The 23,314-nt window shown below is 37.3% G+C and overlaps 1 protein-coding gene across 1 annotated transcript; it reads right to left on the bottom strand.

The window, feature by feature from the left end:
- Window positions 1–2,712: 2,712 nt before the first annotated feature.
- On the bottom strand, window positions 2,713–23,039 carry dera (deoxyribose-phosphate aldolase (putative)). The gene is made up of 9 exons (XM_088644656.1): window positions 22,885–23,039; window positions 21,981–22,078; window positions 19,702–19,849; window positions 17,134–17,229; window positions 14,511–14,645; window positions 10,769–10,897; window positions 6,836–6,948; window positions 5,853–6,002; window positions 2,713–4,753 (listed from the first exon to the last, which is right to left on the bottom strand). The coding sequence occupies exons 1-9, from the start codon at window positions 22,913–22,915 to the stop codon at window positions 4,697–4,699; spliced, it is 957 nt and encodes a 318-aa protein (XP_088500782.1). The 5' UTR covers window positions 22,916–23,039; the 3' UTR covers window positions 2,713–4,696.
- Window positions 23,040–23,314: the final 275 nt, after the last annotated feature.

The following is a 23,314-nucleotide window of genomic DNA, read 5'->3' as shown; positions in this document are numbered from 1 at the left end:
TGAATTGACACAATGACACAGGTCATCACAGGGGCTATAGAAAGCCAAATTAAAGGTACTGGTGATTTATTATACAAAATTCGTACAATGCAAATTCTAATAGTTTATTTAACCAATTAAGCCAGTTTAGAACAATTGCTAAGTTATAGTACAATGCAATCCTGGCCAAGAAAAAATCTTGGCCAAAATAATGAACCAAAATACTTTAACAATTCCAAAGTTGGTATCTCAAGATTGCAATATCAGTACCCATACCAGTAAAAGACTAGCAGTGGAACGTTACATAAGCGAAATCCCATGCTTCCCTCTTCATTCGTCTCATTACATGATACACAAACTCGAACAAACAGCAGGCCAATGCACACAATATTCAGCGATTTCTCTACATTTGAAAGACAGGCATTTTTATTCTTTTCTATACTGCTGTAGGAGTCCAGAACATCTTTAAAACATGTATTTTTCTTTCAATACCAGGGGTTCCTACAGTGTGATCTTGTAGAACATGGCAAAACACTTAACACTAACAAGACAACTTTCAAAGCTTTTTGGTCCAGCGAAACATTTTCACTACTCATATAACTCCTCTAGCCAAATGAAACATTTACAGGTGATTCATTTATTGAGTGGACACCTGCTTTTCCGCTTAACAGACTTACACCTTGAATGTTTACTATTACTTTTAGAAAATGGAGTACAGAAAACTGAAAAAACTCCCTGTTAAAATTTCAAGTGAAATCCTTTTCAGAGGCTATTAACACTTCAAGCTTCAGAAACTCTCTTAGGACATCACAGGATTTAAATAAGGCCACACATGTTCGGAGTAAATGAAGTTAATATCCATTCCATCCAGCACACCGTGACCCACAGTAAACAGGTGCTTTATTCCAGAGATTTAGAAATGTCAACCCTTTACCCTTTCAGTCCCTGCCCTACTGTACTGTATGCTAAATGCTTCCAGTAAATCATCTGTTCATATTTCACTGATTTGGCAAAACGAGGGCAAAGCATTTCACTGATTTGGCAAAACGAGGGCAAAGCATTTTATATTTTAATTCTAACTGAAGAAAATGTTAATTAGTCCACAATTCCTTCTTCAATACATGAAAAAGAAGGAAAGTTTTAAAGTTACTTTTTAAATTTTATTTTGATTTTATCATTCACAGCACAGAATCATTTTTTAAAAAATGCAATGAAATATGAGAAATACTGAATATGCAGACATACAAAATTCCAGGAAATTAATGACCATGATGTATTGTACCATCATTATACAGTACCATCTTGTTGCAGATTTTGTAGATAGATGAACAGACAGATGGATGTGGACAAGCATACCTAGCTGGGGTCTAAATAATTAATTTTAGATCTGTACCTTTTCATTTTCTATAAATTTACACAGAAAACTGGCATCTGAACCACTGTCTAGCTGAAGTGAACATTTAATACTGTTACACGATTGTGTGCTACTTCACACAATCTGGAATGTCCATGTTTTCCATAGATGAAAGGATTCTTAGTTGAAACGTGCATCTTATGCAACACGAAAGAAGATAGTGAAGATTCTGAACACATCCCAATAAACTATCACTTTGCTTTTAACTGTATGCTGTTCACCTCCTTTAAAATTCTATGGAGACATTTGTATCTGAGGAGAAAAAAAACAACACCTAAAACGTCTTAATGTTTGTAAGGGATGTACTGTAAGAAAGGGTTTTAAAGCAAAAGTACGGCATTCTGTGACACAGTTAAGATGTGTTTTTCAAGAGACGTGAGGTAAAGGAAGCCACAGAGGTTTGGAAAGCAATAATCCTGGGCATCAGAATATACTTTCTTCTCCTCCGAGGCCCCCCTGGGGTACAAGCACCCTAATTAGAACAGCTTTCGAAACTGTAAGCCCCGTCTCATTATTCCAAGCAGGGCCATTTTTTGTAGCATGGCAAGAAAATGAAAGATGAAAATCCTGGCTCCTTTGCTGCGAAAGCAACATCTGAAAGAAATACTAAAGGGAGATGAGTAGCTGTAGAGCAATTCATCGAGGCCTTTGCTGTTCTCAAGTCCCCAAGTGCTGCCTTACAAGCACCCTTTCGTACATTAGATCTTGTTCTTTAAACGCACAACTTCATTAAAACCCAATCGTGGCTTCACCGTTATTTTTCATTATTGCTGCTTTAATTGATCTTGTGGCCTCCCATTAGGAAGCACTATTAAAACATTATTCTTGATTACTAGGAAGAGCCCCTTGGGATTGTAGTTAGGTAAATTAACCCTAAAAGTGAGAACCGAGATGCATGCTGTCTAGGATTCCTGCATGAAACAGACTGAAGAGTTTGTGGGATCAATAAAATACAAACTACTGGAGACATGTAAAATGTTCGAACAAGAAGTACACAGCCTCGTTCTGGGTAGCTGCTTTTCCTTAGAACTTTGATTTGACACAGTTATGAATTTCTTTTCCATAATTGTAACTCTGTCTTTAGATTTTCTAAATCCTCTTCCTATGACTCTCCACAGCCTCAAAGTACAGTTTGATTATGCATGTAACACTATATACTGTAGCACTCAGATAATTACAGTACAGCAGCTACTGAGAACACTGCCTAGAAAACAAAAGTGAACAGCTGTAAGAGAAAATGAAGATCATGCACTTCTACCACTTTCTTGTATGTGTATGTGAGACCTTGTAAAATTGACACTTTATAAACACAAGCACAATACTTTGCATTATGATGTTTAATGTACATGTATTACATGTTAAGGTCACATGTCCCTTTGCAGTAGAAGAGCTCAGGGAAGTCAAACTCAACATTATTTTTGTTTCAAGGACCTTTGTTCCTCGGTCTGTCCCTCTGAAAACGAGGTGCCTCGCAACAAAACCTAATTGTATGCATTTTAAATGATAGCCGTCTCCAAACTCTTGCAGGTTAACATATAATACCTAGTTACTGTACTGTATGTCGCAATTTTCAAATTACATGTAACGTTCTGCTCAGTTTTGCCTAAAAAATACAGGAATACAAGCACACTTGAAAAGGGTAAGATTTTATACAGTACCTATTTTGTACAGGTGTGCACATCAGATTCAAAGTATCAACAACACTCTTAAATTTGATTGAAGATGTAGGCATTAAGTTAAACAAATTTATTTATATCGACTACAGAAAAAGATTGTGCTCCAGCAAAAGATTAAGTAACTTAAGTCTGGTCTGGTGATTAAAAAAAAGTTACATGATTTTAGAGAGATCATACTATCTCTTGTCCTATGTGGCTGAACCACTTAACTTACATTCAAAATAAATTATGGAAATCAAATGTAAATAAAGAAGAGTGTTCTATCATAAAAAAGTGAATAGTTTTCACCTAAAAAGAGTCATGAAGAAAAAATACAATTGAATGTACATAATACATAATACTAAACACTTTTTTTCACAATTTTTCCTTTACCATGAACAGCGTGATGAGTCCAGTAGATTATGCAATGCTATAGTAATACACACCGTAATGTGTGAAATATAGATTAGGCACACACGTAGTTTACCACATCAGTTCCACTCAGTATGACAGGTTTAACTTGATGTTCCTGTTCTAGTGTGCTGGGGCCGATGTTTCTCCTTTTCCTTAGGGGGAAACTGTTTATTTAATGGTAAATGAATAAGATGGATGGTTTGCCCAAAAAGAAAACTGAGCATCTTAATTTTTTTAAACCGAAATCTGTACAACATTACAGACATTACCATGCAAGGTAATCAACATGGAAGGGTCTAGATATCTAAATATATATATATTTAATTTCTGAATTGAAAAGCGAAATCAATATTTCAAGTGTTATTTTAAGGTGCTGCTACTTCAATTTTGTAGCATCTCACAAACATGACCAATAATATCAACGAAACCACTGCTAGTCTATTACATTTCATTACATATACTGTACAGTATAAAATCATGAAACCGAAATGTTTTCCTGCCGAAGCCTGTTGGTGTCTTACCAGTTGAAATGCTAAAAAGGTTTGATCAGTTACTACAGAGTTGTACTTTTGGATGAAACGTATTAATGGCTGAAGCCATTTTTTCCAATAGTCTTACAACAGCTTCAAGTTTATAGTTTCTTGAAGGGAACAAAACTTGTTCAGATGTGGAAGCACACATTATGTTTCCTTACCCTGGAAGAGAGGCTCACACCCATGTATGTTTTATGGCTAAATATCACAATCTATATTTGAACTATTATTTGTTTCTTTGCACATGGATATATTCACATACTACTGAGTTAAGACTCACATACTGATGGATTAAGATTTTGGCTAGTCCACCATTAAACTAAATTGAAGGAATGAGGCTCAAGAATGTTTCACCATCAGCTCTGTGATGGCTTATTATGAGAAGGTACATTGCAAAACCTTTTCTTTTAAAAATTTTGGAAAAATGTTCAATTTTATTTTGATAGGAACATGTAACACAAGTTTTCACCTTCTGTGACTATCACACCTAAAACAATCATTACATTAATTAATCATTAATTAACCAGACTTTGCTTTTAATTAGCAAATATTACTGCTGATAAAGTTGTTTTTTTGTCTTCAACTTTAATAACAGTACTGATCCTGGAAACATTTCAGCAATGAAAATTTGAATTATTCAGTCTACTGCTCTGCACAGATACTGAAAACCTGTTGATCATGAAGGTTCAGATTCCTTGAATTCAGGCCATGGGTAACTCATGGTATGCTGCGTATTTCCCAGTCACATAATGGTAGATCTGAGGAAAAAAGCAGGACATTAACTCTTTAGATTTCCATCTGATGTACTTATTTTATGTACATTCACAGTGTTTGCAATGCACTTTAGAGATAATAAGAGGTTGTTTCGGCTGGTTTGATCTTTGCTAAGGCCTCTGCAGACAGTACTCTCCTTCCATTTCTCTGTCACACACACACTGTACTGAGCAGTTTCAAAACTATGCTCAAACTTTAACCTTCATTCTTTTGAGTTCTCTTACTAATGTATTAATCTTCAGTGTTCATGGCAACACTAAACAAGCTTGTAAATTGAAGTCATTCCATCATCTTTCTGAAACCTTTGATCTATCAAGTCACGGGTTCGAGCCTGGGTTAAGGTCAGGGTTGCCGACTGTGACCGGTGATTTCCCAAAGGGCAGTGGCACGCTTGGCTGAGCTCTGGTGAGGGAAGTCAGCCAGGTCTCTCTTGGCTCTCAGACAGACAGTGACCCCTGCACAGTGCTACAGCAGAGGGGTGCTCCTCTCCTCCAGCTGGCACTAAACCGCTGGTTCAGAGGTGCGTAGCCCGTGATGTGTTAGGCAGTGAGTGGCTTGGATGCGGTCAGGCCAGAGGAGACTGCCTGCACTTTCCTCCTACACCCACGTGCAGCCTCCATTATCTCAGCTGTGAGCCGATACGTGAAAGACAAAATCAATGTTTCTGAATCGAGTACGTATAACAAAAATTATTGACCACTATACATTTGTAGTTTAAGAAAAACAAATGTTGTTATTTCTTATGAGAACTGTAATGACTATCTTAGATAGTAATGACTATCTACTGTATATTTTAGAAAAATAAGCATTGGATTCTTTTGACCAAAGAATAGTGAACATGAAAATATGCTATTTTCCCCACTGCCTTTTAATATTTTTTTCATTTTGTGTATGAGGTGCCTTCTCAAGCAATAAAAATAGCCATTTTAAAGGTGTGGCATAACCAGGTAATACCTGGCTGAGAGTGCCGAGTCTTCTTCCATTCATAGTTGGTACTTTCAAGATGTAGCTAGTTGCAGAGGCCTGTAACTCTGCAGTTCCTATGTGGACTATGCAGTGAGCGCATGAGGCTCAGGCACTGACCTGCCTCTCAATATCCGCCAATAGTGAACTGGCTCCAAGGCGAAAGAGGTCTGGTTTTAGCCACCCATCACCCAACTCCTCCTTCATCAGGGTCAGCCATATCAAGGAGTCCTTGGCAGTGCGAATCCCACCTGCTGGTTTGAAACCAACCTATGGGAACAAAAAACATCGAAAAGATACTGTACATGAATGCACTGTATAAAAACAGACAATTAAATCACACAGCGGGGCACTTAATCTGGTTCTATGAGAGCCATATCATTTGACTATTCAGATGAAACCATCCCCCAAAAAATGGAGTCGAGGGATTATACTGTATTGACAATTATACAAAACAGAAGATGGGAGTATTTCTATGCAGGAATTTCTAAAATCCTGGTCAAAAGAAGCTACTGAAACAATAGAAGCAATTCAATTAAACAGTAATTCAATTAGACAATAACAATTATTAACAACAGAAGCCCTTCAGTTGAAAGTCCGGCAACAATAACATCATCCTTCTGCAGGACCGATTTCTAATATGTTGAAAAATTACTTTTTGTAGTCTAAAATAATGCATTAAGTCTAGTGTTGTTCGTTCAGAAATTAAACTAAGACAATACAGTATGATGCATATGACCTCAACTTCCCACAGTATATAATTCAGTATTTTTTTATATTTCCTTAAAACTAAAGGAGAGCAGTAACTAGGGATTTATGAAATACAGCCAAGTGATGAGGCAGCTATCAGTTGTTTGTGTGACAAGGAAACTCTGGGTAGAATATTATTATAATGATACAACATTGTTATGAGTAACTGCATACTCTGTGGAATGTCTGTCTGATTCAGCAGACGATTTAAACAGAGCAATACAACTGTTCGGAGGTCCAAGATATTCTCTCCTGTTCCGGCTGCAAGATGGCTTTGCCTTTTACAGAACAAACACATTTGATTAACCTTTAGGAATACCAATGTTTTCTGTGTTAACAAGTTGCAAACATACCTTATGACCTGTCCGCCAAAAGTAGTCTCGTATAGCCCTCACCATTACTATGGCAACTGGAATTGTTGCATTGACTGTCTCCTTCCCAGTTGAGGTCTTTATAAAGTCTGAACCTGTGAAAAGATAGTGGCATCAGGATGTTGCATTGTGAAAATAGGTGTCAAATTCACTGGCATTCCAAAAATGGCTGGAAAAAAACATTCCTACTACTTTTGCAGAACTGGAAATTTTTTACAGCAGTTTTTTAGAAGACCAAAAAAATGCTGCCTTCCATCACATTTTTTTTCTTAGCCTAATTTTAAAATAAATAAATTCATACTTTGGTGAAAGACTAATGTACTAAAATATATCCCTTTATCAATTAAGATTCTATACTATACTTCACTTCATGTGCAATCAACAGTATTTTGTGTTATTTTAAGTCAATTAATATGTCTGTGTCTATATCTTTTTAAAAATGTATCATGGGGTTTAAGAAGATCTAATTTATATTGGAGATTGAAGTAGATTTTGAATATGTATCACCTTTGCTTTATTCTGCAAATACCACATTATATTGCATTATTTAATGTGCAATGATGAAAAGCAAAATCAGTATTGCATAAATCAAAACAACTTTATAAGTGATAAAATTCGAAAGTCATCTTCTATTAGATTTTAGAATCTGAAACACCATGCCTTTTACTGTGTATAGGACTGTGCTTATAAAAAATGCTGGTTATTTCCCTAAAACTAAGTTATGACCCAAATGGTCTCTATAGACACTTCCTCTCTAGACTTAAAACCTTTGCTTCACAAAACGTATAAACAAGTTACGATAACAGTGCTCAGTCAACGAGACTATCTTCTATATATACGGTACAGTATATAATACAACAGATGCAAATTCAAAAAGCACATAATCTTGTGCCACGTGGTCTGATTATCCTGTAAATTCAAACGCCGGGTGTTAAAAACATATTAGGTAAAACAGAGGACTGCTGCACTACTACAACTTATTGATTTTGAGTTTTAACTAAGTTCACGTAGTAGAAAGTCCTAGAAGACAATTAACTCACATGAATGCAAACTCCTCTTTATTGTATCGCCTTTAAGACATCCCAAGGGAAAGATTAATAGTGGCACGCTTTGTCTAGCTTGTCTGTTTTATATGCTTACTTAATTTCTGTAGGTTAAATGAGTGCTACTGCCAATTTGATTTAATCGGACCACTGAATGGAATAATCAAGAAAGGTCTGGAAGCAGGAACATTGCCTTGTACCTGCAATGAAAGTCATCTCTAAAATACAGACCTGTTTTTAATAAAGTTGAGGAAAAGTTTGACGATGAGGGTCAGAAAGCTTTTATTCAGAAAGGGACAGGCCTCCTTAACAGAAAGTTTATGAAAAGAGCTCTGTGATCTTGCTTCCCTGTTTATTCTCACATGCAAGTCTCTACATGCCCCATGACAGAGGAAGAAACAGCTGGAATTTCTTGTTTCCACAGAACATAATACATTTTGTCACCGCTGTTTTCAAAATGTAAAGTCATACTATTTCTCTTACAAATTCAATTATTTTTAAAACCAATTGACCTTACCTTTTTTTTAAACGAACTTTTTAAAATGTCAACGTTTAAATTTGACGTGAATCAGACCAGAATAAGACAAAATGATGTTTTTGTTTAAATGGTAGGGAGTGTGGAAATGTTCCCACGGCTTGTTTTTTGTGCAAAACTTTAGTGATTTATTAAGTATTCATGCATATTACCTGTGTGAATGATACCTACTGTAAATACTAAGAAAATACTACGTTTAGTTAAAAATATTAAGTTTGTTGAAAAACAACTGGATGTGCAAAAGCCCATGAGTATGAAAATGGAGCAGTATCATTTCAAGAGCAAACTCTGTTAAATCCACAAACAGGCGGACAGAAATGATATACCATTATAAGAACCGTTGCTCCCGCGAGAATGTGGTATGACAAGTTAAACCACATACTCTAAAAGTGCTATAGTAAGTATGGAGTAACAAGACAAGAAAAAGACTAATTATATCAAATACTAACACAGCAATGACCAACTAGTTTATAATACAGCCAAAAACATGAGAGAGATGTGAGAGATTATACCCTTTCAATTTTGATATACCTTCTAAGCTCCTTGCTGCTTGTGCATTAGACAGCTAAGTGAGTTTCCATCACTGCAGTGTTCTGAGTTATTAAGGAATCTAGCACTATCATGTCATTGACTCCAGATGACCCCATTCCAGTAGTAACTTTTACCAGAACTCCCAAACATCAGTTACAGATCTTTTGCATTTTATTAACTCATACAATATACCTCACAAACTAATCTTGTACAGACAATTCTGATGTAATGTTTGTCAATAATATCAATGCTTTAAAAATGCATTTATATCTATAATTCCTTTATGCAACTGTGAAACTGAGAGGCTCTTGCTTTCCTAATCTATGCAATATTGCCAAAATAAGAAAGTACACACAATACCATTACATTTTTGGACAGTGATAATCTTCAGGCAATCAGCTGAGTTATTAAACTTAGTCTGTCTAACAAAGTATATCTGCAGGGCTCATAAGAAGCATACGCTGCTTCTGACTGGTAAAGAAGAGTCACACAATTGTTAGTGTCTGATGTAGTTAATCTTTTTTTTTCTGAAGAATGTGAAATGTGAAAAAAAATCATGAAATGAAGCTTAATCAGTTTTTTGATAAAAATAGAAGATGAAATTGTGCTTTTAATAGATTTAACACAAACTGGAGACTTATAAAATCAGTCTCCTTCTGTTCTGCAGCAAGTTTAATGGCTGTTCTGCACCTCATTACTGAACAGAACAAGATGAACATTTTCCAGTTCATTAAAGAAATGTTCTATGTATTTTTTTCTGTCTTTTTTTAACTTGCATTGTCCTTAAGATTCGTTATGGGGAGTCTTAATTACATGATAATGGATAATGGTTATTAAACGCAGGCTGTGGTAATGAAGCTCTATTCATTTGCCAACCAGGGAGACTGCTAGGAGGGTGAAATAAAATTGCCAGCTTCTGAGATTAATGGATCAAATTATTATTCAATTTCAGAAATCTCATCCGGAATTCATAGAAACAAGAGGAGATTAAGAAATGAGCGTGGCGACAAAAGCAATGCATTTTAATAATGATCTTAATCAGACCTGCGGACAATTTGGTACTATAATCGGCTTAAGACGTGATTATTAGTTAAGCATACAGTCATAGTTTGCATTTCTCGTTTAAGTGCTCATAGAAAAATAGGCCTATTGCAAGAGTTAAGCAACAGCACCATGTAGTGGACATGATGGTGAACTGCAGGTCCCTTATTTTAAGAAAATATGGACTGTGTTGCAAACGTATTGCTTTCAATAAATGAAATTAACCAGAGTTCTACTAAGAGATGACTACTTGTCTCTTTCATGTTATACATAATGAAACACTTTAATTGTCTTTGTATGGCAATCCTGAATTAAAATGAATTAAAAATGAAAAATTCCTGACATTCACATCATCCCAGGTGATTTTATTTGCTTTAGAAAACGTAACAATTTCTTTAATTAATTCAGTCTTGAAAATAATGATTTGTTTGTGATTACATTACATTATCCAACACTTTGAGATCTTGTCAATTTTTGCATCTTATTCTAAATTTTGTCATAAAGTTGTTGTGTGATCAAAAATCGAATTAACGTAATTTCACGTGAAAATGATCATCTAGGAAGACAGAAAACAATGTTGCTGTGAATTTATGAGGATTTTTAATGGTAAGGGTTCAAAACTGAACTTTAAAGTTATTGAAAATTCTCAGACTCACTCACAAGCTGGCCTTAGCAAATTACTTTAGATCAGGCAAAGTTCCCATTGTAGCCAGGTAGCTAAATTGTAGCCAAAGGGAACAAGCCTACAGAAAGCAATGCACTCACCTGCCATCATAGCTACTAAACTGGCTTTGTAGACATTGGTGAAAGAGCCTAATTCTCCCACTGCTAGGATAGTCTTCATGTGAGCTTCTCCACATGCCTTCTTGAACTGGCAGATCTCATGGTAGAGAGCTAAAGAAAGACAAGGCAACACATCAGAGACTGACACTGTCAGTTAACCATACATGCTCAGTAAACGTGAAATATAAAATTAAACAATAAATTAGTGATTTGATGTTTACCTTTTCAGCAATTATTCAAGACCTCTAAAGCCGTGTCCCAAATGCCGCACTAAGCCCTAAAACCTTCCTCCAAGTCCGCAAATCTGTGACCTTGCGCAAGTGGGGACAAAGTGCTCGAGCATTTGAGGGTGCAACTTGATTAAAGGGTAATAAGACACCCTCAATTGACATCACTCTCTGGTTATAAGGCTCACAGTCAAAATGCTTTCCGTTGTTGGTACTTTCATGCCACTTTTTTTTCCAGTGGCTAAGTGCAGGTCTGCAGAATTTTTTTAAATAATTTTTCATTCTCCACTCGCAGTTGCATGAAATTGAATGCCATCTCGCCTGTGCCTGCACAAAAGAAGTGACATACAGTAATCATGTTCGTTCATGTTGAGCAGGCTTGACTCAAACCGGGCTAAGTACACTAAGGAAAACTTGGCAATAATGCTCTCTGTTTTATCAAACCTTTGGATTATTAAATACCTTTCATCTCGTCTGTGCAGGTACAAAAATGACAGTATGAGGAACATAACTCATAATGTCGAACAGGACTGATTCGAAGTGGTTAAAGTAAAATAAATAAAGTACACTTGGCAAAACTCAAAGCCTTCATATTCATCTGTCAAAATGGGGGAATTCAATAAAAAAATTATATCAACACTTTGTACCTAGGATACATATGAATCTAAAGCAGCCTAATGATTGTATGTAATGCTTTTACATACAATAGTATGAGTTTTAAAACTGTAAAAAAAGTTATGTTTTACTAACACATGAGTACAGTATGTTATTCTACATGGCAACTTCTCTCCATTTTGATCGGCAAGGTTTCATTTTCAAAACTTTCTGCAACGAACTGAGAGTAATTTCCTGCTCTGATGCTCAGAGAAGGCGCATAAAGGACACATTGGGGGCCCTCATGAGCACCCTTGTGAAAAGAAAGGGGACACACTAAGCTCTTGCAGACCTAAGCAGGAAAGTGCATATGAAGGGCACAAGATTGCAAGTGTGCATTTTGGGACACAGCCTAAAAGATTAAAAGAATCTCTTGAATTACTCAAAAAATCAATCTGCTCATGCAGACACAGGAGAAGGAGGCAGTGCCTATAAAAACTGAGCTCACAAATTGCTGCAACAGCTGCCAACCATTCACCAACTGATTCTGAAACAGTACTTGGTTGTCGGTGAACAAGTGCTTATTACTCAGGTGGTCAAGCTGGGGGACTTGGGTGGGCACAGAGTGGGCTTGCCTGAGGGGTAAAAGCAAGATGATCTCAACAGTCCCTGCAATGGTTTCCATCTTTGAAACAGCGAGATCAGGTTTGGTAGAATCTCCTCAGAATCTGTGGAGATCACTCTTCAGGAGAGTGCAACAAGCTACGTAATTTTAAACTGCCTCTGATAAACAGCTTCTTTCTAGATTAAAGATTGATCCTGCTCCACCCTTCTCGGCTGAAGGATCTGTGCTGTTTACTTTGGAGCAGGAATAAGAGGAGTTCATAAGATATTAAGGGCTCATATCTCAACGAAGACTGGATGGAGTTACAGCACTCTCTCTTTCCAAGGATATTAATGGTATACAGTATGTAAAATCCCTACAGCTGTAAGTCTAAAGTTGTAACAGAACACGACCACACCTAAAAGTTCTCCAAGCTTGACATTTTTTATGTCGTATTTTCTTGTTGAAACAAACTAAGAGATGCATTAAGTTGTTTGCTCTTGAGTTTTGTTTTGTAATACCATAATTGCAAACCATTGTAAATCCACAGTAAATCAGATGCTCCCTCCCCTTTTCTCTGACAATCAGAATACGCTTGCAGTTATGTTGTTGTGTTCTGCAAGTTCATATAGTTTAGATTGTTTCACTGCAGTAATAAACCAAGTAAAATAATTAAAATGAAGAAAATCATTTAAAATTAATCATGCCATCTATATTAGACACCATCTGATATCAACCCAGACAATCCAAGTACCCCTTCAAAACTACAAAAACAATAGGATTTTGAGGTTACCATACAGAAACTGAAATAAAAACACATTTTAATGTATCCAGGTGTCAGACAGCACAAATAAAAAAAATATTTTGGTCAATACAGTATGTTCATTAAGTTTTGTGCAGGGACAGGTGAGATGACATTCAATTGCATACAGTATGATCCAGAGCTTTGCAGGTTTGAATCTCTGTCATGTTGCTAGGTGACTGCGCCCAAGCAGACACACAACTGGCCTGGCACCGCCAGGGATAGGGTTGGCATTAGCCAGCCAAGTCCCTCTCGTTACCTGGTGAAACAGGGATCCCAAGCCACATCCCAGGTGCTTGCAAGCACTGAACCTTGCACGTTGGTGCAAAGCATGTAGTGTCAGAAGATGAACAGCTCGATGCAGGAGCAGATTGAAAGTCTGACTGTACTTTTTATAGGCACAGGGGTTGTCACTGTGAGCCGACACTTGAACACATACTGTAACTGGCGATTCCAAATTGTGCGGGTGTATTTCATTAAAAAAAGATGGGCCTATATAGGAAAACATTATAACAATATTGTTTTTACAGAACCACAAAATACATTTCACCTGAATGAAATGCTGACATTTACAGTAACGGAGGATTAATGACTCCATGATTAAACAGAACTGTTATTAGTCTTTTTTGTTGTAAAGATTTATCTTCTTTTCTACCTTACTCTGTGCATTAAATATGATTTCAGGTTGTCTCTATTGTTCCCAGTCCTTCTCACAAGATAACATCTTTGTAAATCAAATACAATCCCCTATGATACATTAATTATTTAAATATTCCCCTTACTTACACTTTATTTTCACTGTGCTTACATTATAGATCCTGGTTCTCAAATGTTGTGACACTAGGTCTGCCTTTGAACATGGAAACGTAATTAGCACCTCCCCCAAACTTAACCACTACAACAGCTCAAAATATCCACATGGGATAATTACAAGCATGCATTTTATAACTATGCTGAGACAATATACAGTAAAAACACTAAGTCCAGTGATTTCTAAAGGACATAGAGGACAGCTGCAATCATAGCATTTTTAAATGACATATACCTTCAATTTTTCGTTTTACTGTTTGATATTTATTACTTTTTTTTCTGGTAGACATTTGTTGTACCAGTTTCTGTTCTTGTGAAGAACTTTTGTGAGAGTGTATACAGAACAAAAGCCACCTATGTGGCTTCAGCTCCCGCAATTACAGAAACCAAAGTAGAAATATTAGTACAACCGAACTCTAACTAAAAGGCACAGAAAAACAGTGAAATATTAGGAACTGTATATCCATATCATGCCCAGCCCAAATTTCCGATGAAAGGCCACAGGTCTAGATACAGAGAAACATGACTACGAACTCAGTAAATACAACAGAAATATGTATCAAAAAGTTTAACAAGGCTAAGATTGATCCTGTCTTTGCAAATGTAAAGACTGACACTTTCCCCAGAACAAGGATTTGTTGTAATAGAGAATGTAGATGCGAAGCTGCCATTAACTGCCAAGCTTACCTTCCCACTGCCCAGTCAGCGCTAGAGTCCTATTAATGACGATGTCAATCTCACGGGCTCCATCCTCCACTGCCTGGCGCACCTCTTCGAGACGCGTTTGCAAGGAGGTCTGTCCGGCAGGAAACCCTGTGGCCACTACGGTAAGATCAATCCGTCTGTTACAAACGACCGCACTGTCATTTCACTTACTGAACTGTATTAAAGAAATGGGTAGGAAGCTACTTATAGTCGGTTCTTGCCTCTACAAACAGTCATCAATTGTTTTAGCAAAGAGGAGAAAATAACTAAAATAGCAAAGCAAGATCCAATCCCAAAGGGGAAACAAAACTGCAAAGAAAAGGCTTGTGATGAAGGAAGAAGTCTTGTCCCATTGCCATCAGTCCATTCAGAAGCCACAGTGAACAAATGAAATGTTCATGCTGCATGTACGGCAGATGAACACCGTCAGAGGGACCTGAAACACATTCTCAAGGATAAAATGATGATGAACATGCAGGGCCTCATCCACTGTGGTAATGCATTTTGCACATGTCAAGCTCGTGGAACAATTACCATGAGGTCTGAGTCATTTATATACCCTGCAACATCAAGAAGATAGCACAGTAGTGCTTGGGCCCTCGGTTCAATTCAAGCCTGATGTACTGTAAGTGAGGTGCTGTTTGCCATTTGCATCTGTTGTTGTTTTTCTGTATGTTCTCCCTGAGTTCACATGGTTTTTCTCCCGGTACACCAGTTTCCTGCCACAGTGAAATAAATACTGGTAGGTCCATTTGCTTGAACATTGCGAAAATTGGCCCTTGTGTGAGTGTGTGTGTCTGCTCTGTGATGAACTGGTGCCCTGTTCAGGATGTACCTTGCCTTGCACTCATTGCTGGCAGAGATAGGCTCTAGATTCCCCGCAAACCTGAACTGGAAGTGTTTAGGAAATGGATGGATGGAATGCCTATGTTTAAGATAATATTTTTATTTAAAATTTCTGTGAATTGGTATTTATTTTTCAAAACGTTCAGAACTTTCAGGTGTTTGGGGATTTACACAGGTACCTTCAAAAGATTTCATGTGATTTTACCTCTCTGCACTGTAAGAACTTTTTTGGTCACTCTTGATGTCTTAAGACCATACGTAGCATGTAAAAAATACTTCTAATTTCTTAAAGCTTTACTTCTAATACCACATTTCTCTCCTAAACATCATAAAATAATATATAAACAAAAGTTAAAGAGAACAACAATATAAACACTAGTGATGCGCGGGTTAAAAAAAGATTTTAGATCGGGTCGGGCGGGGGCGGGTTCATTTCTCACAACCGCAGGCGGGGTGCGGGTTAAAAAAAAAGCCGACACGCGAATCACAAATAAACACGCTCTGCCCCAATAACCCAGTCTGGCTCAACCTGAAACCTCCCCTTTTTTCTAATTATGACGAATGAACTAGAGAGCTGCTGCAACAGTGAATGTGGAGTGGAGAGTAAGGTGCAGAACTGAACTGTGAGCAGGCAGAGAATATCTTTGCATTGGGGAGCAGGGGGTCCTGGAGGCTGATAGTGCAGTTCAGTGCTACTCCTGGTTTCCTACGTATACAGTACTGTACTTTATTTTACATCACCCCTTTGTACCTTTGTCTGTAAACCCTCATGCTGTTTCGTGCTGTTTCCCGCTGTTTCCCATACAGAGGATATATGCGAAGCAAACATTTACTTTAATAATCTATAACCAACTAATATTAATATTAACTATTAAGCAATTCATACAGAATAAAGTATTTAAGATTTCATACATTGTGATGTCCCCCTACCAGGCAGCAATAATGCAAATTGTCCCTGTTTTAGTGAGCGAAGGCCACAACTTCCATAACTATTAAAAAAAACTCTCACTTGGACTGCGAGTTTGTTAAACTAAGCAAATAATATTTTTTATCATGTTCTGGTGCAAGAAATATGCAGACTCCTCACATTTACTTCTATACAAATGTCCTTTTTCTAAAATAGGTTTTTCACATGCCAACTCAATATGAGAAATTGAGAGTGTTATTAATGTTCCGCACAAAAACTTGGGAACACTTTCCATTGTCTGAATAAATCATAGGCACTGAAATTTTAAAACAGCCCTTGTTCTGCATGTTAAAACAAACCAAGTCTGGTTTTAAAGGCCCCTCTCTTCAACATCATCCAGTCAAAGAGTAGTTTTTCCACCTTAGTAATTTCATTGCAACCATCTTTGGCTGAGGAGCTTGAGGAACTTACTGTACAAATAAGCATTCAAGAACAGGACTGAATTCTTTCTAAAGGTTACAATCTTCTAGCCCACATCCTTCTTAATTCTTTATTATAATTACATCTTATTTGATTTTGAATGTATCTATTTGATTTAATTTGCTATAATCAAATTACATTTTATTGCTTAATTCCTTAAAGTGGAATCATCTTATGTCTGGCATTTTGCTGCTTAGAATATTATTAAGCAAATTAAATTCTTCAGGCAGTGATTAAATTCTTCTGCCATGGTGTACACCAAGTTATCACATCGTTTCGGTTTCACAAGGGAATTCACAGGACACTCTGTACCATATCACCTCAAGTATGAGCGGTATTAAATGCTCAACCTAAAGATGTCTGTGCACTTACCTGAGGCCACAGGGATGTTAGACTTGGCTGTCTTAAGTGTTTTTACTGCATCAGTTACACGAGCCGGGTAGACACAAATTGCAGCTGTAGTTATACCTGGGCAGCAGAAAACAGTAACACCTTTCAAAACCTGAATGCCTGATAAACTTCCATAAAACTGTACATTTACAAAGTTAATTTTACAAAATGTGACATCACTGAAAGGGGGTGAATATTTTGTATGAAGGAAGCTCGATGTTTTGTTAAGTGACTAAAAAACCCAGCAGTGAAAAAAGGAAGCTACTGTATAAGTCAGCTTAAACCATTGGACGGACACATTTGATCAAAGACCACAAAAAGTTACTGTGCATTGTTTTTACCGTTGTCAGAAAAAAATCAATTTCCCTATTGAGTAACAATAGCAGGTGGATAATTACGTAAGTTTTGCAATGAAACAAAAGTGATCTCAAAATGTAAAAATAATTTTGTTATTGATGTTACTGTATTTCCACATTGAAACATTACATTACATTTTGTCAAAGTAAGAGACAATATTCTTATATTATTATACCTCTTAGTCTCTCAGTCTCTCCCTGTGCTGAAATATGTAGAGCATCACAAAAACATTACATCAGGTCCATTATTCAAATAGTCAGTGTGGACATTATGCACATTGGCAATGTTGTAGGCCATGGGAAGAGGGTTTAATTTTAAAGATTCATATAAGCAATGATGTCCATGCTGTCTAAATCACACGTTATTTTTCTGTACAACTGCTTCTTCATTGACTACACATAACACAGATCTAGTGAACTGCTGTAAAGAACCTCTGATGTTTAACATTTTAACTAAAATTGAGAAATACTACTGTATGCCCATAGATTAATCAAATAACAAATTTAATTTCTGATTTAAGTTGTGTCTAAGAAAAGTCTCTAATTTAGTTCTGCATTAAAGAAATATGCAGGCACCCTCTAGTGGACATATGTTATACTACCATTATGTTTGAATTGAATTGTACCACATGATACATTTTTAGCAACAAGTAGATTGCTAAATTAGATTAATTTAGATTAAATTAATTAGATTAATTCTTAGATGAAAGGTAAAAAGAAAAAAAATGTTTTAGCTTTTGCAGCCTCTTCAGCTGTGTGGTAATACTTTTACATGTTCACATTAATTCCATTATACTAGGATATGATCTCTATCTTATCAAACATTAACAGAAAAACTTTTTTTTTAAAACATAAACAACATAATTAAAAAAGCATCATCATTCAACCTATCTGAACTATTATCGCCCTACTCCCCACCTCACTACCTTCGCTCTTCTAATTCTGGTCTCCTAACTGTCCCCCAAGCCCGTCTACATTGTATGGGTGACAGGGCCTTCTCCTGTTATGCCCCCAAGCTCTGGAACTCTCTGCCCAAGGATATCAGAGAGTCACCTTCTCTAAACTCCTTCAAATCCAGACTCAAAACCCTCGCCTTTACTTAACTGGTTCCATTCTTTACCCCTCTGCTTCTACTTTTCTTCCTCCATCCACAGTCTCCTCTGTGTATTGTAATTGTGTTTTATCTTGTGTATTCTTTTTATTTATTGTTGTTGTAATTCTGTAAAGCACTTTGAGAAGCCACCTTTAAATGTGCTATATAAAATAAAGTTTATTATTATTATTCACCATGACTATTAGCATTATGGAGACTGGCCAGTGAGAGGTCTGCAATTACCACAGACTTGCCACTAGAGGCTGCTAAATCAGACTCAAAAAGAAGGTCACTTCCGTAGTCTCACCTATGGCCTGCACTAATTCAGAGTAATTGTTCTCGAAAAGGGAAATACTGGTGTTTAGCTCAGAGGGGCAGTAGTATCCCCTCTCCTATTCTTATAACATTCCTTTTGGGTTATGTTAGACATAGATTATAGATTAAGTTTAGTCAGAGCTTTGTTTTTGTTTTTGATTGTTGTTATTAGTAGTAGCAGTAGTAGTGTGTAAAAACTACTTAAAGTCAGGATCAACACTCACACTGTTAATTTAATATCACAGATTGGTATGTTTTATATGCCAAGTTCCTGAGACATGGTCTCAAGTCAGGAATCTTACACAATTGTTAATGCAATGGAATTATTTCTTTTAAAGGAAGTGTGCTCATATTGGGACTACAGTAGCTTCTCCTTTTTGAAATAACTAGCAACTATTTATTTACAATTTAAATATTAGTCATTATTTAATCTGACACTGTGAAGAAACGGTATTCAGGTTAATAGTGTAAAAATGTTAAAATATAGTCTATAGGGACGAAAGATCTGATTGATTTTGTTTCTTGGATTGAATGTAAAAAACATATTACAATAAGTTTTACTCAACAATAATATTAACAGATGACAGGCATTTCCTAACATTACAGTGCTGCATACTGAATGTTATAACCTGAGATGTTACACAAGACCTGCTATAAGAATAATGTTAATTAGCTCCCATTTCAATAAATACCTTTTACAAAAAAGGCTTACCAGTGAAAGAAATGGTGTCCTCATTAGTGTATCTGCTGTTATCATAACCAGAGGGAAACATCAGATCGACCTACCTTTGTCATCCATATCCATGCTTTTGAGCAGGTCGTCGCGAATGGGATGAATGGCTTTTAAACACAACCGCTGGACATTGGAGGGAGTGTCGTCACCAGAGAGGGTGGTCAGATCTATACACGTCACTGCTCTAAGTAGCCATGCTGCCTATTAAATGCAATAAGAGTTAGGGTCAGCAGACCACATTTTGATTAAAACACTTATCTACAGTATACTGGCAATTACAGGACTGCTTGATTTAATTATTTTTTTTATTTGCAGTTTTACTGGGAACAACCAAAATTACATGACCGTGACAACTGCGGCAACAAAGAAAAACATCAATATCACCACAAAAGGAAGAAGAATATGAGGACAGAAAAGAAAGAAAATGGGTAAGTTATAAATGCACTTCCTTGATTTCACTGATTAATACAGGAACGGAACCAATGTGTGCTGCTCATGAACAGAATAATGTTTTTGTGCCAAGTCCTCTTCAAGTTTGTGTGCAGACCACCCTGAAGAGTGCCTGCGCGTGTGGCACAGATGTGAAGGAATAGCGTGGCTGGTTGTTGTGTACGACAGCCCTGTCAATAGGGAAGTCCAGGTGTGATGATCTGAGCGGGACTTTCTAGTCACAACGGAGCTCCACCTGTAACGAGTGATGGCAACCCTACCGCCTTGCACTGCACTCATCACCTTCTGCTTCCTCACCTGCTGCTCTCCCTGCAGCCTCATCCTAACAGGATAACGTTCCAGCAGGAAAACCTGCTCATACAACTTCATATACCGTGTATGGATGTACAGTGTGTGCTGGGGCCCTGGGTTCAATTCTGGCACTGGGGGGCTATCTGCATGGAATCTGTATGTTTTCCACACGTCTGTGCGAGTTTCCTCCGGGTGCTCCAATTTCATCCCACAGGCCAAAGTCATACTGGTAGGTTAACCAGCTTCTAGGAAAACTGGACCTAGTCTGAGTGCGTGTGTCTGTCCTGTGATAGACTGGCATCCTGTTCAGGAAGTAACCAGCCTTGCTCTCATTGCTTGATGGGATAGGCCCCCGCGACCCAGAATTGGATGAAGCTGTTAGACAATGGATTGGTGGATTTATATATGGAATCCCTACTCACCACACTTGAGTCCCATTGTGGAATGAACTGTTTAAATGTCTGACATTTATGGCTCAGACTGCTGAAGCTGCACATGCTTGGTCACACCCTATAAAACCTGTCTATGATGTACAGCTTGTATTGCTGCCTACAATGGCAATACACTTCTCTAGCCTGTGATTTTCACAATGAACCCTCTGCTGATCAACCCCTATTGATGACAAATGTTAATCAACATGATGAATTTAACTACAGTATGTCAATGTGTTCTAGTTGTAAGTGATATGTTTCATTGGATGATTAATAAATATTGCAATAAATGATTAAAATAAATGATTGAAACATGAAAGGAAGTCACGTTTCTCTGATTAAGTCCTGTAGATTTTATTGACCAACAGTACATGTGGGCCTGGAATAAAATAAATGTTAAACATGGAGGACAAAATGCTAAATATTTACTTTAAATGTAAAATATAAGGCAAGTTTTATAATAATAATTAATAATCGCTTACACTTATATAGCGCTTTTCTGGACACTCCACTCAAAGCGCTTTACAGGTAATGGGGACTCCCCTCCACCACCACCAATGTGCAGCATCCACCTGGATGATACGACGGCAGCCATAGTGCGCCAGAACGCTCACCACACATCAGTTATCAGTGGGGAGGAGAGCAGAGTAATGTAGCCAATTCATAGATGGGCATTATTAGGAGGCCATGATTGGTAAGGGCCAATGGGAAATTTGGCCAGGACGCTGGGGTTACACCCCTACTCTTTTCGAGAAACGCCCTGGGATTTTTAATGACCACAGAGAGTCAGGACCTCGGTTTTACGTCTCATCCGAAGGACGGCGCCTGTTTACAGTATAGTGTCCCCGTCACTATACTGGGGCATTAGGACCCACACAGACGCAGGGTGAGTGCCCCCTGCTGGCCCTACTAACACCTCTTCCAGCAGCAACCTTTTTTTTCCCAAGAGGTCTCCCATCCAGGTACTGACCAGGCTCACACCTGCTGAGCTTCAGTGGGTTGCCAGTTTTGAGTTGCAGGGTGATATGGCTAAGCTTTATGTTAAGGTAAATACAGGTAAAATGGATAAATGCAAAACTGTGATAAAGACATAATCTCGATATTCACTATAAGAAATGATACACCTTTATGTAGAGTTCAGGTAATAAACCACAACATACCTGCCATCCTTTTTTCACGAGCTTCCAGCTCTGTATTTTTTGTGCCCGTCTCAAAACTGCAGGATGATTTACACGGACTCTAGACACCCATCCTAGGTCTGTGATGGGTAGAAAATTAAATCTTATTAATACACCGGTACTGATTTTGCATGACAGTGTTATTAAAAGCTTCGGGATGGTGTATACTGTAATTCAGGATCCTGCCAAAAACTTGCATCACTCCTGGTGCAGTGTTAACAATTTTCTAAGCATAATTCTAAAGCAAAGAGTTTCAAATTATATTGGGAAAGGAACAAGCTATTTTTATCACTGATACTAATTAAATTGCAATTTTCCATAATCATATCACATGATCTTTAGCAGCACCAGTCCTGTGACACATTAGGTAAAATAACCACAAACTTCTCAACCGCTTTTTACCGCACCACGTGTAGAAAACTAACCTACGTCGTTTAGCTGCTCACGAAAATAATATATTCTATACTGTGTCCTTTCGTATTAAGTTTTCTTTTAAATTTCTGAACCGTGTGTTTTTTCATCTGTGGAATACTGCTAAAGCATAGTTCTTCTCGGATTGAAGGAGGGACTTTTGATTTTTAACATAAACGCCCGGTTTTCCATTAAACTGTAACTGCATACTACACGGTGACCATTATTTATCAGTTAGGATATTGCACAAGGAAAATACTTCATATCTATATACCTAAAAAAATTGTGAAGTGATTAAATTTCAAAATAAAAAGAATAACATAAATATAAACATAAACATAAATAACATAAAATAAAAAGAATAAGAATCATGACAGGACAACAGAACTCTGTATTAAAGTCACTGTACCTATCCATGCGCGAAACACACATTTCATTGTCTTTTCTTAGTGGACTTAGTGGACATAAACCTTACCGAGCTCGATTCCAGGGTTTCTTGCAGACATGAATAAGAATGTGTGACAGGTCTTTAAAAAACACTAAAACTTCTCACAGTGATGAGCACTTTTTCCGCACTCCCAGCAGCAGCTATGCCTGACAGTTCGTCACCAATTAGCACCGCCTCTCGGTTTCCTTGTTGCTCCGTCATTTCCCTCCCCGTCACCGCCCTACTCTGCGGACCAATCATCCCATTCAAACTGAGCTGTTGGAAGATGTAGGAACAAGTGTGAATACAGCAGTATGCAGGCTTTTGTAAATCCTTTTCATCGGATTTCGACTCCTGGATTTGCCGTCACCGCTGTTTCGCCTTTGACACAATTCCGCTGAAACGCGAAAGCAAAGGCTGTCACTGTCGTGTCACTCTCCAATTAATGAGATTAATATTTCTTGCTACAAACTTTTTC

The sequence above is a fragment of the Lepisosteus platostomus genome, chromosome 9 (assembly GCF_059453375.1).
Source record: "Lepisosteus platostomus isolate fLepPlt1 chromosome 9, fLepPlt1.hap1, whole genome shotgun sequence".
In the NCBI taxonomy this organism is placed as follows: Eukaryota; Metazoa; Chordata; class Actinopteri; order Semionotiformes; family Lepisosteidae; genus Lepisosteus; species Lepisosteus platostomus.
Note: the sequence above shows the minus strand (reverse complement) of the source record. Positions and strands in the feature narration are given on the sequence as shown.

Coding starts and splice junctions, on each gene's coding strand:
- dera (XM_088644656.1), bottom strand. CDS start 22,915: ATGTCTGCAAGAAACCCTGGAATCGAGCTCG. Junction 10,898..14,510: donor GCTGACTGGGCAGTGGGAAG/GTAAGCTTGGCA, acceptor GTCTTTCTTTAG/CTCTCTACCATGAGATCTGC. Junction 6,949..10,768: donor TTTAGTAGCTATGATGGCAG/GTGAGTGCATTG, acceptor ATCTTTTCACAG/GTTCAGACTTTATAAAGACC.